This window comes from Nelusetta ayraudi, unplaced genomic scaffold (assembly GCF_046127955.1).
Source record: "Nelusetta ayraudi isolate G7.1 ecotype Tasmania unplaced genomic scaffold, CSIRO-AGI_Nayr_v1 ptg000004l, whole genome shotgun sequence".
NCBI lineage: Eukaryota > Metazoa > Chordata > Actinopteri > Tetraodontiformes > Monacanthidae > Nelusetta > Nelusetta ayraudi.
In genome coordinates, this window is record NW_027466054.1 from 10,435,739 (window position 1) to 10,454,669 (window position 18,931).

General features: G+C 46.5%; 1 protein-coding gene across 1 annotated transcript in view; it reads right to left on the minus strand.

Annotated features, from left to right (window-relative positions):
• The window catches only part of mtnr1aa (melatonin receptor 1A a), a 31,429-nt gene extending 13,143 nt beyond the window's left edge, over window positions 1–18,286 (minus strand). Inside the window, exon 1 of the mRNA XM_076034110.1 lies at window positions 17,784–18,286. Coding sequence (XP_075890225.1) covers window positions 17,784–17,967 — 184 coding nt within the window. The 5' untranslated portion in view covers window positions 17,968–18,286. The remainder of the gene's footprint in view (window positions 1–17,783) is intronic.
• Window positions 18,287–18,931: the final 645 nt, after the last annotated feature.

The window sequence follows — 18,931 nt, forward strand, 5'->3', positions numbered from 1 at the left end:
ATTACAAGGTCACAGCGAAATCAAAATATTTAATACCATCATGATGGAATAAAAGGTATACTTTTGGGGAACTATTCACCAAAGGGCAAAGCTATTGGCATAAAGTTTTGTTATGGATGAAAACTATAATATGCCAAGTCCACATTGGCACACTGCCCAACCAAACCCGGTGTACATAGATGCACACTTACACAAACACACGCTCACTTAGCAACCGATTACAGGGCGGCTTGGATTCCCATTAGCAATTACCAGGCAGCTTGATCCTGTCAGAAGATTGGATTGATCCCATTTATGTCATTTCGGTCCCTGGAAAGCAAGTATTTAATGAGGAGTCGCTGCCACTCATTACCAAATGAGCACACTCATCATGCTTGAAGGTTATGTTACAATAAAAACACAAGCGAAGCCATAAATATGCTATACATTTAGTTTTAATAAAGGTCATTGTTGTGACACCAGAAAAGTGAAAGGATCATTTCAGATCACCTCAGGGGACAACTTTGACTTTTTTTTTATTTTGTTTTTTTTATGAAGCACCAGGTATTTCAGAGACATCTGTGTGAAACAAGTGCCCAGACAGACGGAGGTGCTAATAGGTTTGTAAATCTCTGTTACAGACACAATCAACGTGTGCATGACCATCACGGCATGGAATACTACGCTGGTGAAGAACCCCCGCCTGAACAAAATATTGCTGTTTTGTTGACATTGCAACACAACAGAAGGTGTTTACTGTAGCGTTTCTCTTTAAGATACAATTCCTAAAGTGAGCAGCCTACTTCCATGACAAGAACCAAAACAAAGACTTTTTTTTATGACCACACATAAGGCAAAACTATTCAGGGGGCAGTGGTCGTCAAACTGTACTGCTTTTACCCTCAAGGGTACTTTTTGCAGTAGGGTTGGTATCCTTCTAGATCTACCAGTCTAAACAATGGAAGCCATGCATCACATCAGTGGTGATAAGGAATGCTAACTCATTAAGCTATACCGCTCAAAATGATGCCCGACCTCTAGGAAACTAGAGGCTCACTTTTGGAATGTTGTCCATGTCTGCGTGTTAATCTTTCGAGCTAGAAAGGAGAATGAAAAGTCTCTTCATGGCTATTTGACCTTTAACGTGTCACATAAATTGAGGACATGAAGACTATTGGTCTTTTCCTCCCTCCCTCACACTAAAAAAAAACATACAGACCAGAGGCTGTAAGTTCTTTTCTTTAATACAGAGTAAATGCAACTGTTTTATAAAGATGCACATTTTTCACGATTACAATGTTATTTTTTAATGGCAATACTGAAACTGATAGGAACTATGTGGGTTTGATTGAAAGACCAACAACACAGAATTCTCAATAGCATGGGGGAATGGGCTCTCCCCTCTTGGAAAAATGGTAGTCTGGTTGTAATTTATTGCTGGTCAGAAACAGGAAAAGAATGTGTGTGAAATCAAAGGCCAAAAGTTTGTACAGTTTACAGACACCCATTAACCTCATGGACCTCTGCACCCTCATTGTTCACAGTGCTCCGAAACTTCACATTACTTCCTGAACTGCTGGTGAACTTGGTTATATAATGGAAAACTCTGATACAGTGTTATTCTATGGGCTGTAGCATACACACACACACACACACACACATACACAGACACACATTATATATGGCGATATACTTCCGATAGGGGATTAATGATATTGAGTTTGTCATCACTTCTACTTCCTTAACTGATTTAAATAAAAGAGTGAGCGTACTGCGATAGCAAAAGTGCCTGCAGTGAGGGAGCTGCAGCGGTTGTAGAAGCAGCCTAATACATGGTGGAAGCTCAGTGCTTATTGCTTTGCACAGCTGATGCAGCGCGCGCGTGTGTGTGTGTGTGTGTGTGTGTGTGTGTGTGTGTGCGCGCGCGCGCGCGTGAGCCCGTATGATGTTTGTTTCAATTTCTCACGACAGCTGCTGCGTAATTTCAGCATCTTGTTTTGGGTGAAATATTTGCGGTTTTAGAAACTGTTAATCTGGTGTCTCTGCCAGTACCTTGGGGGCAAGTGTAGAGTTTCTGGAAGAGTATGCGTTTGAGGACGTATGGATTTTACTCACGACGTGCGTTCGCATTGGGAAGCACACTAAAATGCAGAAGGCTAAATACACTCTACGCGGTTCTAAAAAAAAAAAAAATCTGCGACATAATGGCATGAGCATGCAAGCCAAATGTAATGAACACTTGCTTGCTAATGCACTTGCTTGGGATGGCGGCACAGTTTAATCAGGCATTAATGTGGCGTTGTGCGTTGAGTTTAGGCGCTATGAAAGGTGGTGTTTGCCATCTTCAGCAGTAGCAGACAAAGGTGGTTAAACAACTGCTCTCCCAAATTGTCTTTTCAGACTTATTGATTATCAGAGTGCAACGCAAAATACATGTGCAGCATTCAAGTCAACAAATGCAAGTAAGAGACTTGAGGCACAATCTGAGAACAACCCCGACAAAGGTCACCAACTCACCCTTATAATCCAATCCTCACCCAAGACGAGTTGGATAACATGTTTTTTGATGTCTTATTTGCTGTGAAAATGTTTATGGGACAGTTAAAGCACCAGTGAATTAGAAAAAAAAACAAAACATGGAGTGTATCTTGAGCATTCCGCAGCCTGTGACGGGACCATATGACACTTTGAGGCATTGGATCAGCGATGAAATGAGCATCAGCGACTCTCCAAAGCCAACAAACCTTTGTATATGTTGTTCTGTTGCGGCTGTTCCCGTGGGAAATTGAGGTCACAGTCAAGCTCGAGCATCTGTTCAGCTTTTATTATATATGATTAATTTGTGAAGAAGTTATTTTCATCATCCTATCTGACCCCACTTGACCTTTAAGCGCTCTGTGTAATCTCCTTATCCCATAGTCAGGCTTCTTTCTGCCATTTCTGAATGTCATCCTTTCACTGCTCCCAGACTTACATACGATAAATTTGAGGGCTTTACACAGATGAGCCATATTTTATTGCCATGGTTAATAGCTTATCTTACTCCTTTTTTCTCTCTCTCTCTCTCTGAATGTCACTCTGAGCATAAGCTTTGGACACAGTCTCTAATTTCCTTTTTTGCGGCATGTAACAGCTCTGCCTCAAAGTCACATACCGAGCAGGCAAAATGTCATATTCTCGCTAATCCCCATATAAAAAAAAGACTCTTTTTTTTGCACCACTGGTATTTTCCACATCCGCTCATCTCGCAATCTCACATCCCGAGCAGCCCGGCCGTCCCATATCTTAATTGGAATGAGATCAAAAGTTCAGTAAAACATACAGCTGCGTGCGTGTTTAGTAACATAATCATATGCACATAGGAACTCGATCTACGTGTGGAACGGAGCTCTGTGGAGCGGCAAATAAATAGTCGGGGGGGAAAAATAAGCATTGTATGTAAACAAGCTGAGCAGCAGCTGCTGGGATACCGACATCAATCATCCGCCCACGCTGGTCGCGCAAAACCATCTCACTTCCAGCCTGTGACGGCTCAACAAAAAAAAAAAAGACCACATGATATTCTGCGACAATGGCATTAACGAGGTGGGGGGTAGAGAGGGGAACACGACCGGACCAATGGGAACGCTTCACCTTTCAAAGGAGATTTCTCATATTTTTGCCGTGGAACAAATGTACCGGGGAGCTGATTCATTCCTCTAGGTTTGAATTCTTCTGTATAAATCAATATTTGCATAAGAAGAAGCAATGAAAAAAAAAAATCTCAATAGAATTTGAAGATTTTACTATTTGCATATTTGCACTTTGGTCTAATAAATGTCATTAAAACTTGAAAATGATGTCTTTGCACTCACACAGTGAGCCCTGCGGTGCACGATGATCACCGTCAGTCTGTCCTTTGTCATCAGAGTGACTCACTGGTCTTCTCACCAGCTATTAGTTTGCAAACATAAGACTTAAACAGCCAAATGAAGCTCAATGTGCCAAGAATCAAAAGCACATTGGACGGCTGACCAGAAGAAAAAAAAAATACAGTGTAGCAACCACGGAATAAGAATTAGCATGAGCAAAGTGATCGCTGGACATCATCCATACATACTCAAAGCTCCTTGATACTGACAGAATCCCTCATGGTGTGACGGCGATATTCATTATGTCTGAAGATCAAACCTCGTTTCTGACCTTAAGACAACTTTCCGAAAGTCACTTTTTGATCTTGTATTATTTAAATGACCTCATTTTACGAGGATGTCCTCAGTCTGATTATCAGGTTGATTCTCACCGGAACTCACACACACACACACACACACACACACACACACACACAGTCCTAACTTGCCTAAAATTACACTGCCGGCCACTAATGTGGGACTCTTGACAGGATGATTTAGCATACCTGGGATTAATGGGCACGGATGATAAATGAAAGATCAATTACTCATGATGGCTCTCATGTTACTGTAAAGAAGAATCTGCAGAACAGCATCTTCCTCCGTCCCTTCCCGACGGACAGAGGAAGGGCAGGAGACTCTCTCCGCGATAACTTAATGCGCAACTTGGACATCTTTTTTTTTTTTTCACGCTCAGCAGGAGGCGACACCATCAGCGTCTCCCTTTGATGAGCACTGCTGTGTGTGTATCTCTCAGCAGCGGCGTGTCATGTTACTCTGCCATCTCAACTTAAGGCTGCTGCGATAAAACCGTCTCGTGTAAAAATCTCAGTAACATCAAAGGTGCAAAATAAAAGGTTTATTTGATGTTCTTGTCCCAGTCTTACGACTGCTGTCATGTTGTGACGTATGCTTTTAAAATCATTCAGACCCAAATTCTTCTTCTTCTCCAAATTATTATTATCATTATTATTATTATTATTATTATTATTATTATTATTATTATTATTATTATTATTATTATCATTTTAAGACATGGATATAACTTTAGTTGAAATCTATCTCAGATACTTTTCTACAACAAACTACTCTAACACGGTATTATTATTTCTCATGAGCCCTCCAGATGTTGCTGAGAGTCATGAGACTCCTTTGATACACTTCATTTCCTATTTATTCTCTCCCCTCCTCCCCTCATCACTCTCTTTCCACTCTGTTCGGTATGAATGCCACAAACCCTTCTTTCATAATAATAATAACAAGAATTAAAAAAAATAGTTGCTCTATTTCAGGAATTCCAACCTATTCTGGTCAATTTTATTTAAAGCCTGCAATTCCTCTGTCGGGGCTGATTTTCTGGTATTTGCACCATCAACTAATCCTAATTTGGAGCCACTGGAAACTTTATTGCATAATTTCAGCGCAGCTGTGGTTGGGTTGCAGTAGAATGGTCACAATGGCCGAGTGACAACTGTAACGTGTATGATCTGATCTAGTTTTCCTTTTTAAGTGAGAAGCTAGATCCGAATGATCATCTCCTTTTGTTTCTGTGCTCTACCTCTCTCGTTTAGGAGTGTTGTGAATTTGTATATGCTCTTTAAAGGAATAGTTAATCCACCCAAGTGTCCTGGAGTTTCAAGGATGTGAAGAATTCCAGTGGACACTTACAGTGGCTAACGACAAACACTAAAAGTCCCCATACTGTTTACTTATCGCTTATGATCGATAACTGTAGATAGACTACCGATAGACCATAGATATATAGACTAACTACAGATAGATATTTATGGCCCTTTGCCATAAGACTCGACTCCACTTGGTTTTTGACCATTTTCCATAACAGTTCATTACCACCTCAATGTGGACAGAGTCATCAGAGCAAGGCGGCCCAAAAGTCCCTTGACATTGTTATTGTATGGTACCACAATATGAATGTCAGTTTTCAATTTTTTAAGCCCTGCTTGACAGTTTTAATGCCCGCTGGTCCCTTTGAGTGTCCATCAGCTTTGAGACCCGACTTCCTTCTTGTTGCTAGTCGCTCCACCTCGGCCTCACCCTCTGAATCTTTTCGCCCCTCACCAAGCACTGAAATGTCTGCACTTTGTTGTTTTATCACGCCACTGGTTTACTCGCCATTTTCCTCATCTACTTCACTGAAGACAAAAGCTTACTCTTGTGAATCCGCACGCACTGTCACATGGATTGGAAAATGTCACAGGAGCTTCCAATCCAGGGAGTAGATGAGTGAGATATCGTTTTTGGCACTACTCCTCGCGGACAAGGATGTCAGTTTTTTGGGAAATGTACACTCGATAGAGAAGGAGATTTCAGTAAACCATCCAATCCTGCAGCAGCTCTGGAGACGAAAGCTCGCTGCCGAAGAACAGGTGCGTCTCTGTATCTGCCTACTGAAGGCCGCGCTCACAGGCATACAGAAGAGAACGCATGCTCCGGCACATCGGCACACACTTCTCACATGTGACCTCCTCACGCCAGACTCGCTTCTGCTGAAGTCGGTGAAGAGCCACCGCAGCAAAACAAAAGTCTGTCGCCGGTCACGGTGAATCACACGCAGGCTTCGAGTTAAAAAAAAAAAGGATTTTTCAAAGATGTTTGGTGGAGCGTGGCAGCAGAGTCAGCTTAATAAATCCCCCAACTCTCCCCTCCAGCAGAACTCATATCATGCATATCTTTGCACGTCCACAGTTTTATAAGGGTGTAATATCTTCTCAAAAAAAGCCTCCTTTTTTTTAAATATTGTCCACCACATTAGGGCAGCCTGATATTCTGTGAGAGGAGCGCGGCTTCGCTGGGTGACTGAGCGCCGAGCAGCAGGAGCAGCTAGCCTCCCGCCGCACGATTCCCAATTACTTTTGGGCCGCGTCCAAAGAGCGCTGAAGGGAACCCAAGTGAGTGTTTTTTGAACGTGTGACAAAATACACTCATTTAGACAATAATCGTGGGGGGAGGGGAGGGAGGGGCGTGTTTATGGGTCATTAAAGGAGGAGAGCTCGCTAGCCCGCTAAGCTCCAGCTCAGAGGAGCGGCGCGCAGGACCCGATTAATTGCTCGGGAGATGTTAAGGGCCGAGGGGGGGCCGCGTCATAATCTGCCCCCGGAGGGTTGGTGCACACCTCCGGACCGCCACCTGTGACTTGAATACGGTGGACGTTGTTTTCAAGGAGCGGTTTCTAAAAAGTGGGAAAGGGGAGGTGGAGGTTGGGGTCATTGTTCGTCTCGCTGCCACTCAGTATCTGCCTCTCACGACAGCTTAGTAAGTGGCCTTTTATGATTCGCTCAGTTAGCGTGGACGTGGAGCTAAGTGATCTTAAGTGATGCAAAGCAGAGACAAAGAGGAACTTAATGAACTGAGGCCGCGCTATAATTACAGAGAGCTAATAATGGAAATAGTCTTAATGATTAGACTGAATTAGATGCTTGACTGACTGTTTTCACCGAAAGCACTTCATAATATTACATTGGCTTTATATAACAATAATTTATTGCGAAGTAAGCATATGATGCTAATTGGGAGGAAACAAATTCTGAGAGTGTTTCTGCTCAGAATTCATTCATACTGTATAGCTGCAAGAGTATGGCCGCCTTTAAGGGTGCTGTGAAATTTGTATGTTTTTGTTTTGTTTCAAACTAAACTGCTGTTTTCCTTTCCAGTTTTAATTTACTTGGTTTTGCATTGCGAGTGGTCTTGGAACATTTGTGTTTGTTGAAACTGAAATAAATCACTGCAAGTATTTGTTGACAAACGTGATTCTCAAACCATATATTTACATATAGTACAAATGTATATACACACACACACACACGCACACACGCACACAAGCACACAAGCACACAAGCACACAAGCACACACAAAGTTTAACGAACTAACAGAACAATGTCAAGTTGTTAGAGTCCGTGTATCCTTGGGACCCTCTCAAGGACAACTTGGGGTCCTTGAGCTAATCAGAGAATTTTATATGGAAAGCTAAACATTCACAAAGGTTGGTAGTTGGTAGTTGAGGAAGTCTGCACCGAGGGTCACTCAACGTCATTCATTTTAGTTTATCCGAAGCCCCTGTAATTAAAAACTAGTGCAAACAATTCAAGGAAGTTTCTTTGTTTATGAATTATTTCTTTAAGAAAGTGCAGCAGATTGCTTTATGTTCCTTTGACTTAAAAACAAGTAACATCTTAGGGACTTTGTGTGCGCTGATTAAAGAATCCCTTTGAGAAACGGGCTTTGATACCTCGTTTCAGCCTGTTCCACAGCAGATCTGACAGAAAATATTTCTCTCTGCTGATTACTAAATAATGCAAAATTTCACAGACTGTTTCAGAGGAAGTTCAGGATGAATCGAGCCTTGTGTGCAGGCGAGAGCCTCCATACATTTCCTGGGAAATGCAGAATTTAGTGGCTGCAGCCTTCACCGTGACGCACATCGCGCATGTTCCCCAAGGTGAGACACCTCAGCGCCAAAATTAGAAGACAATATCAAAGAACACAGCTATCCTTGTTTTCCTATTTTAGACTGGTTGTAGTTTTTCCCAGGCACCCAGCCTCCTTCTAACCTCCAGACTATAATTAGAATATGTTGCCGTGCACGTCTTGTTCTGTAGTTCGCAAAAGTGTGAGCTGTGAAAGTGCGCACGTTGCCAGATCGGATGTGCTGCTGGTTTTGCCGCAGCAGAACCGAGCGAGGTTCATGAGGTTGCATGGAGTGGCATTTAGCCCGAGTCTGCTGCGATAATCATCATCACACGCCAGTCAAACTGCCCGCTCCCCCTCCATCTCTCCCCCCGCCCGCTCACACACAGACAGGCAGAGCTTCCTGTTTGCTTGTTAGCACCGCGGCTTCAGACCCATTAGGGGCCAGAGAAACCAGAAAAGAACAAGGAGAAGGGGGTGACGGTGGAGATTAGTTTAGAGCGAGAAAAAGAAAAAAAAAATCTCAATCTTCAGAATATTGGCTGACTCTGCCGATGTTTCCCCGGGTCTGTTAACAGTCATCCAGTGTGACGCCTTTACAGCTGGAAGCTGCCGAGTCCCTCCGCCGCCGTCTCCCACCGACTCGGCCAAAGGGCACCTGAAGCGAAGCTCTCGTCCTTCTCAAAACTGGCAACCCAACCCCGTCACCAGTCGCATCGAGCATCTTCGGCGTCTGAGCCCCACCCACCCCACGCCGGCCCCCTCCCCCTTCCTCTGTGTACACGCGTGCGTGCGTGTGCATGCGTAATCAAAAAGGCCAGGGTCCCGCTCTGCGGTACAGTATGCATGTGTTATGCACAGTTCCCCTCGGATGAGCATTAGCTTTTACTTGATCTCACTGCCTTAAGCCTCCCATGTGCGTCATCCCGGGCCTCCTCTCAAGCAGAAACGACTTTTCACTGTATAATATTGTAAATGATTAAAAATAGCGGTTGGGGGGATGGGTGGGTGGGTGGGTTGGCGGGAGGGAGGGGGGGGGGGGCGCATGGAGTGAGTAGTACGGCGTGATCGTGGGAGGATCGGCTGTAAATTACACGAGCGTTTACAGACACATGAAGTGAAACACAAGAGCGAGAGAGAGATAGAGAGAGAGAGGCGGGCGGGGCCAGAATGGAAGCGAGTGGGGGGTGTGGGGGGGTGGTTGGGTAGGGTGGGGTGGGGGAGGTCCAGTCGCCACAGACTGGACCAGATGCCAGACGACTGTTTGTGTTAAAGCCCGGCGTGTCAGGGGCCGGCCATTGTTTCACACTTGTCAAAATAACAAGCTTCATTTATTTTACCCACTTACGCCCGTTACGCAACGATGCCACCGCGATAAGTGTCTTATCGGGCCCTGACTGGCCGGACCGCTACTGGCAGAGTTTCTAGCACAGGTATGCGGCCCGGCAACAACCCCCCCCCCCACCCCCCCGCCCTCCTCGGAGAACAGCGGGGTGTCAGATCAGAGCGATGCGAGCAGACAGGGTGTCGCGGAAAATGAGGCCCGAAAGGTCAAATTTAAGTAAAAACAATAAAAAAGATGGCGTGGGTGTGTTTGTGAGAGGGAAGAGGAGGGAGAGGAAGAGGAGGAGGAGAAGTAGAAGTAAGATGAGGAGAGGTAGGAGGAAGAGGGGGGGAGTAGGAGAAGAAGGAGGGGAGGGGGAGGAAGAGCAGGAGGAGGAGGAGGAAGAGAAGAAGTAGGAGTAGGAGGCTCTTCAAACTTGGAGGTGGGCAGACAACAGAGAGCTGCCCACCTCCAAGACAGACAACAGAGAGCGAGAGAGGGAGAGAGAGAGAGAGAGAGAGGGAGAGCGAGAGGGAGAGAGAGCGGGAGAGAGAGCGAGAGGGAGAGAGAGAGAGAGAGGGAGAAAGAGGGAGAAAGAGAGAGAGAGAGCGGGAGAGAGAGAGAGAGGGAGAGAGGGAGAGAGTGAGAGAGAGAGAGAGGGAGAAAGAGGGAGCGAGAGAGAGAGAGAGGGAGAGAGAGAGGGAGAGAGAGCGAGAGGGAGAGAGTGAGAGAGTGAGAGAGAGAGAGAGAGAGGGAGAGAGAGCGAGAGGGAGAGGGAGAGAGAGGGAGAGAGAGAGGGAGAGAGAGAGAGAGAGAGAGAGAGAGAGAGAGAGAGAGAGAGAGAGGTGTTTTCTCAGAGGAGAAATCTGCAAAAACAGCCTCGCTACGGTTTGATGCCAGCAGGCTTCTTTGGTTCTCTTGCAGGCGCCAAATTTTCTCAGAAAAAAGAAGAAAAAAAAAGAGAAAAGAATGCAGTTGTCCAGTTGTGGGTCTGCGGCACCTTGTGAAGAGAACATGCAGTGTAATGAGCACTTGCTGAGCTTCCTCTCTCAGATGACCCTGGACCGAGGCCTGAGCCCAGCGGGACCAGGCGGCACCTGCCAAGACTCCAGACAGTCAGGCAGAGTTGAACTCACTCATGTTTTGGGGGGTTATTCTGTTGTTGTTGTTGTTGTTGTTGTTGTTGTTGTTGTTGTTGTTGCACTCGTCTCATGTTTGTCGCTATTAATCCGACAAAAAAAAAGACACACACACACACAACTCCCCACCCCGGCCAGGACAACCAACACGGAAGTTGAGCGTCTTCCTCGCTGAATAATTTTTTCTTTTTCTTTGACTGGTCGCTACGGTGCCTCGCGCCAACGTGCCAATCTTTATCTCCGCCGCCGCCGCTGCTGCGAAACCTTTTATCTCCTCTCGGCCCCACCAAGCCGGACGAGGCAAAGCAACACAAACACGGCGATAGCGATCGGCGGCCTCCTCGTTAGACGTGCGTGTCGTCTCGCGTTTTCATTTTCAAAAAAGAAAAAACAAACAACCTGCACAGTGAGTGACAACAGCACAAAAGTCCCCTTTTTAACGCCTGTGAGGACGACGTGGTGGAAGAGATGATTCCCGCGGACTGAGAGTCACCAGGTGCCAAGCGGCCCGAGGGGGGGGACACAACCCTCCCCCTTCTTCCCCCAACACACACACACACACACACACACACACACACACACACACACACACACACACACACACACACCCCACGCCGCCACGTGTTCTGGCTGACAGCGGCGGCATTAACTAATCTATAGCAGCGAGTTAAGTGCCTCATGAGTAAAATAGGAAGATCCTTATCCTCCTTCCACTCAATGTTCATTTATTCAGCCGGGGCCAAACTATAAATTAATTGCAGAGTCGTGACCTGCCGGCTGTTCCCGGGCCCCAATTAGTCCCTGTTTTTCAGCCACCAGCCGCCCCTCAGACCCCCCCCATCACCCACTGCCTCTCTTCAACCCTCCTCCTCCTCCTTCTCTTCCTCCTCAGGCCCCTGATGCTACGCTAAGCTGTGCTTCCGCACACCTTCTGACCCGCTGAGATCGGCGAAGCTACGGGCTCATGCTGCAGCTTTCTTCAAGATTCAGGAACTTTATTTGTCTCATAATTGTTAGTTGATTAACCTTATCGATTGAATAACGATTAATTGATAAGCAGCAATTTTTCCGGAAAACCTAAATTTCACAATGAAAAATGTCTAAGGAACGCATGATATAACCCTTAAATAATCTTGATCAGATTAGATCAGATTAGGGAACAGAAAAAACACCCTCAACATTTATCTTCTGACTTTTAGTGTGACTTCTAATGGGTCACATTTCAACTTTTCAACTTCAACTTTAAAAAATAAAATAAAATAAAAGCTGTGTAAAAGTAACTTGTTGTAGGCATACAGGTATACACCACGCCATTTAACAAAAAAAAAAAAAAAAAATCAGTGCAAAAAAAATTCAATTCATTGTGACTAATTTAATGTAATCGATTAAATTCTTAATCGACAATTAATCCATAATCAATTAGTTGTTAACATTCCTAGTGTGGACGTGTATTGTCGACCCGTTCAGGACCGCAGGGTCTCTTTTTCAGAACTTTCAGCTGCTCCAGTTGCCACTCCACACTTTCGGGGACGCACGCAACGCTTTGACAGGCGCAAGCTACAGACTTCCTCTTCACGAGGCGAAACCAATAAACAAGAGGTTCTTATCTGGAACCCGTTCTGCTGTGAAGTGGATGCTGACAGCCTATTTCTTTAATGTTTTTTTTGCGGTTGTAATAGTCACGCAACTCATGTTTATTTTTTGCTTTTATTATCATCTTAGACATAGTTGACAAGGAAGCAGGACGAGAGAGTCACATGACACACACACACACACACACACACACACACACACACACACACACACACACACGCACACACACACAAACCTCGTGGTTCCACTGTACACTCCCTATAAAACGCTCAGATGTTTCCTGTTGCCCTGTTTGACGCTGTGCCGGATCTGCTCCTGGTTTGAATTCCGGAAAGATGCATGACTCAATCCGTCTGGACTTGTCTGGAACTGGCATGACAAAGTAAACCAGGAGAGAGAAGTCTTCCCAGAACACGAGCGGGACGCGACAGTTCAGCCTTGCTGTCATTGCCGTCTGTTGACGAGTCCCGTCTCCGCCGCTGGGCGGGCGGCTGCGGCGGGTGGCAGAGGGCGGCGCCGCCCAAGTTCACAACGGGATGTTTTTTGTGGTTTGGAGAGCAGGGAAACGATCGGCAGCCCGGTGCAATGAGTAGTTAACGCAGGAGTTCAAGCGTGCCGGAGTCCTGGTGGGTTTTTCTGAGCACAGCGTGAAGGCTGCTGATCGAAAACTGCTTTTTAATCGATGGGTGTGGAAGATCTGAAGGAGGGGAGAAAAAAACATTGCAGCTGTACAGACTGGCAGAGGCCGTGTCTGAGAACGCCCCCTACTGGCTGTATAGTTTATACCGTTTCAGGGCTTCGGCATTTTGTAGGAGAGTGAACTTCGGTACGATATAGTCCACTCAATGTATCCCACAATGCATCACTAAAAGTAGAGTGCATCCATGGATGTATTATGACAACTGGATTCTTTCCCGGTGGCCACTCAAGGTACTGCAGCCAAACTCTCAAGCGGCCCAAAAAGCATTTTTCTCATGGATGGCAATACAGAAATAAACAGCAATAAAATGATTGACAGACTGCAACCTGAAATGTAGTTCATAATTAATCTTTCTATTGTAGGTCTTTAAGTCTCAGATCTTTTCAAAACATTTCTAAAGGCCATAAAAGAGAAAGAGCTTATTCCCAGTGTGACATCACGGCATGGTAAGTGCTGCTCGTTCTGATTGGCTGATACGCCACGTGAGTTACAGAGGCATCATTGGAAGTGAAACTACTGCGCAGCCTGTAGGGGGCCGCATAATGCCAAAGTAACCCCGAAGCCAAAGATTTGGTTGCCGTATGCACCGTGTGAGCAACTCCATTGAAATGAAAAGGAGGTAATATTGGGCGCTGGGGAGCTGAGTACAACCGATGGTCATTAACAAGGCAATATATCCCAGAATGCATTGCACTCACGCTGACCGAAAGGTTGAAAATGTGAGAGGAGCCGAGTTATTAGTTACTTTATATACAATATGTACTTGTCACAAAAATGCATGCACATATATATGTGTGAAACAATTTCTTATATGTATCTATTAATCTATTTATAACCACCTGCCAAATTTTAATAATGGAATTGCACGAGTAGTGTGCAAAAGTTTTTTTTCCATTTGTCGAATGAGTGAACAATATAGTTTGCAACATACTGAGCAAGTAGGGAAAGAGTGGATGATTTCAGACACAGCCATAGTTGGCTTTATGCCGTATCTGTGAGAACACTGGCGCCTCTGTTTTGTAACTAATGTAACCTTGTTGAATCTTGACAACAGCCTCCCTGATAAAGTCCAGAGGCTCACCGTCTCTTTGCAAAAACTAACGGTTCCGCACGCCAACAACTCAAACAGGATGCGGAGGAATCAACATCTACGGCACCAACTTCTACAAGGAGGAGGATTTGTTTTCTTTTTCACAGCCGTCTCTCCATTAAGCCCCACGGTGCCAAGCTCATTTCCGTTCTGAATCTTCAAACAAAGCTCGGGATATTTAGGAAAAAACCCTCCACCCGCCCCGAAACGTCATTTTTTTTTTTTTTTTTTTTATCTTTTTTTGTTCAAAAGGAGAGACGTGCAAATACCACTTAATTCTGCATTGACGGCTGAAAGATATTCATTAGCCTCGCAGGGACGGGAGCTGCTGTGGATGCCGGAGGTGCGGCGAACAATCGCACACGTCAGTCAAGGTGGCGCGCGGCCAAGTCACGCAGGGGCTGAAAAAAGGGATAAACTCTGTGTCACACTCGGGGAGCAGACAGCCCCCGCTGCAACGCTGCGCCGCGCGGCGCTCCGCTCGCTTTATTTGGCGACGCCGAGATTTCAGGCTGTCACCTCGCACTGTGAGGGGGAGCAGCAGGTAAGTCAGAATTTAGAACCTTCCAGTGCTGCTGAATGCGGCCGGGATCTCCGCCGGCGACACAAAAGGAGGGCTTCTCAGATTTTCCCAGGGACAAAAAGACGTCTCCGTCCCTCCGCCGTTCCCATTCACGCAGACTCGGGCCGGAACAGAGGAGAAGAGAACCAAACGGACCGGTTTTGATTTTCAGAATGAGCATTCAGGCCCAATCAGTCCGCCGAATCGGGTTTTACACTCATCGGGGAGGAATTGTCTGAGGATTTCAGAAGAAAAAAAAAAAAAGCAACTGCAAGTATTCACACTGAGCAGCTTCACTATTTTCTCGCACAGCAAAATCCTGCTGCTTTCTTCCCCAAATGACAGCCAGCCAAAAAAAACAAACATCAGCTGTGACTCTTCTTCTCTCTCTTGTGTTATTTTGTGTTCGCCGGGGAAACCGGAAAAAGAAACACGCTCGCGCACGCACACACACACACACACACACACACGCGTCCTTATCTCCAACGGAACAGGTATGTTTAGGATGATTCATTGGCACTAAGCTGGGCTCACAGCGCTGAGTCTGTATCCAGCCATGCAGCTCAAACTGCTCACCATGTGTCGCTGGCTGCGAGCTGCACTCACTCGCTCACTCACTCACTCACTGGCCATTTTCATGCACTGAAGGAGGGTTTGGCCGCACGCACACACACACACACATACAGTGCGATATGTGGCCACGGCGCCTGCCAGCCAATCCACTGAGTGCATCTCATTCCTCATTATTTAATTTGCCTTGATGACAGACCACAGCGCAGTCAGTTCACGGGCAAGGATTTTTTTTTTTCTTTTGCCATTTATTTATTTGGTTGAGGCCCCCCCCCTCCCCCCGGACTAGGGGTCGGCTCAATCAATGCTACGACAGGGGCTTAAATCGATCGCGGACTGAGACATCGGCAGTTAAAAGCCACTCCTGGGAGTTTTGACTGGCGCTCAGTCCGAGTTCCATCTGGCAGCAGCTGGATTTCCGACAGTCGTCCAAGCCATCAAAATCCCGCCATTTGCCACCAGCCATTCTGCCATTCTGCCGTTCTGCCATTCTGCCGTTCCGCCGACACATTCCCTCCCCGCAGTGAAGGGTTTGGTTGGGGACCAAAGTATGAATGGGAAAAGTTTCTCCGATCGATACGCCCGCTGCTTTGCATAGAATTTGCCAATGGATTTTTCTTTTTTCTTTTTTTCCGGAAGAGATTGGAGAGGCCTCGAGTTAGGCATGCCGCGCTTCCAGAACATGAATGGGAAAATAGCAGACGCGCTTCAAAGGCATGAGCGCGAGGAAGAACCACGTCATCGGACGTTAGATGTATTCAGAAGCAGATTTTTTTTATTCCTCTCTCGCTTTCTCTCCGCGTTTCTGAACGCAATTAGGCCGAGGGTTTTTTTCCCCCCCTCACAAGTCCGTCTCAAATCCTCGAGCTCTTGGGGGGTGGGGGGGTCAGCGGAGAGGTGGGGTGGGGGTCGGCCTCTCTCTCTCTCTACGGGTGCCCGAGTGGGAGCTCGTCGTCGCGGAGGGGGAAAGCGCATCCGGTCGATTTGAATAAATAAATGGTGTTTAGCGGTCATGTATACAACATGAATGTTGCATGTGTCGACAACATAAGTACACGCTTGACTCGATTCCTTCCCCGCCGCTGCTTTATCGTGACCTCCTTGCATGTGATTAGGCGCAATTAAAAAGGGGAGCAACTTCAAAAGACGCGGCCGTCTAAATTTATCTTTCCCGCTCTCGCACTTTGTTTCCGAGCTCGGACCGACCCAGACAGCAGCGCACACATTTTCTTTTCTCTCGCTCCCCCTCTCTCTGTCTGTATTTTTTATTTTCGGGAGTTTCACAGCAGACAGCTTGGCTTCAGCAGCAGCAGCAGCAGAAGCAGCAGCAGCTCCAGCGAAGCGCCCACTCCATCTGCACGGCTGCACGCACCCTTTATCAAATGTTTATTATCATAAAGTAATGAGAGGTTCCCCCGGTAAGAGGCGATCGCATCCCTGCACAGCCAAAATAATGCTGGAGATTTCTCCCAAGGCGAGTGGGTTTTCTCCTTCTAGTTTCTGTTGTGTTTTTTTTTTTTTTTTTTTTCAAACCCATGACAGAAATCTTCGGGTGACCCCTCACGTTTTTGCGCCCAGCCAAACGCTAATGTCAGCAGTGTGTTTAGCCAATCGCAAAGGCAAAGCAGTCTGTGATATGTGGACCTGACACTTATAGCCTGTAATAGGATGTGTGTGCCTTTCGCCAAGCAAGGCACACCGGCGGTTTTGAACCCGCAACCCTGTGTCATCTTTTAAAATTCACAGGGACTTGTGTTCGTGCATGTCTGTAAATTGCTGCGATTGCAGGAGCTGTTTTCTGCCATTTGAAAAAAAGAAAAAAAAAAACATGGTCGCATTAAAGCTGCGTGATGGGGGCTTTCCTCATGCCTTTACATTGTGACTATGACTGCGAGTGTTTGTCGCTGCCTCGGTGTAGGTCAGCGAAATTATGTCTGCTTCAAAAAGTGGGTTATGGCAAGTCGAGGTCGATTGGAGCCCGAGTCAGACCGTGGCGGCGGCGGCGGCGGCAGGGACGAGCCACGCTGACCACACACGCACACATACGCACACACGCGCGCACACACACACACCAGATTAAAAACAATAACACTCGCGCGGAGATTACGGCGACGCAGAATAACGTGACATACAACCCGGCAGCCCTGTTGTTGATCCCGCTCGTTGTGCTGCTGTTTGACGAAAGTGGCGCCTTTAAACAGTACGTGACGATTATTATTTTTTTTTTTTTAACAATAAAAAAAATGATTTCATTCACAAATGAAGCGACGCCTGAACGTGAAACCGTTTCAATTCACACAAAAACGTGCCGGCATTGAGCTTCTTGCTCTTCTTCCTTGGTCTCATTTTGTGCGCGCGTTTTGGAGCGCACGCGGCTGACTTGAATCCAGCACTTAATCAAATCACTTTTACTGTTTGTTTGTTGTTTTTTTTTAATATCTCCCACCCTAAAACAGCGCGAGCGAGCGCACACACACGCACGAAGAAGAGGTTCTTTGCCTTTCGCTCACCTGCGTTCCTGAGCTTCTTGTTGCGGTAGACGGAGAAGATGACCAGCAGGTTGCCCAGGATGTCGACCACGATGGTGAAGATGAGGAAGCAGCCCAAAGTTGTGGTGACCCACGGCGGGCGGTACAGGACGGTGTCACTGGGGTCCGGCGAGGAGCTGTTCAGGAGGGACCCATTTATAACCATTGTACACGGCCGCTCAACTCTCGCCCTGTTCTCCTCCTCCCGGAGCCCTGCGCGCCTCTACAGCCCGCTGCTCGGACACGCCGGTGTCGGGATACTACAGCCACCCGCGGCTTTCATCTTCATCCTCCTCGCCCGGTGCGCGCCTCCCCCCCCCACCCCCCCTCTCCTTATTTTTCTTCTTCTTCCTCCTCCTCCTCCTCCTCCTCCTCCTCCTCTCGCACTTTCCCCTCCGCTGCTGGAATTAGGACCGAATCTCTCCAGCTGCCTCTGTGTCACTAACGCGCCCGTGTGCCATTCACTTTGTCGGTACGCGTGTGTGACATGAAGCTGCAACTTGCGAAGCCTCCCCCAGCATGTGATCCAACAGTCCGGAGGAGGCAAAAAAAAAAAAAAAAAAAAAAAAAAGGGGGGGCGACACTGCCGCCTGGTGGTCAAATGTGGGAACTGCCGCCGCTCGCTGCTCTCGGAGCGCGCCCTACTTCTTCTCTTCACGTGCCGGATTGGCCGTTCATTCACAGCCTTCGCGCTGCTTTTGCTTTATTTCGCCGGTCCCCATTCATTACGGTGCAGGAGAATCATTCATGTTTTCCCCATGTTTTTGTTTTCACGGCGGAGAAAGCCCGCTCACTTCCGGTGGATATAAAGCATATGAAACGTTGTCCTTGGTGGGCTGTCAGCTGCTGACTCCAGGTGATTGGCTCTTTTAAGAATTTAATACCTCATATTTACAGATTAGTAAGAAAACGCTGATAGTTTTGTTTGTATCGTGTCGTAGTTATATTAAACAGGATTTTATATTGATAGGCCACATTTAGATAGTTATCGCACTGTTCATGATTGACATTTGTTATAATCGAGGACGCTCATACCCACGCACAGATTCACACGCACACACTATAGAAATCATTGTTCTAAGACAATTGTTCTGAACAAGCATCACTGTGAATGGGTGGTGTTGATTAAA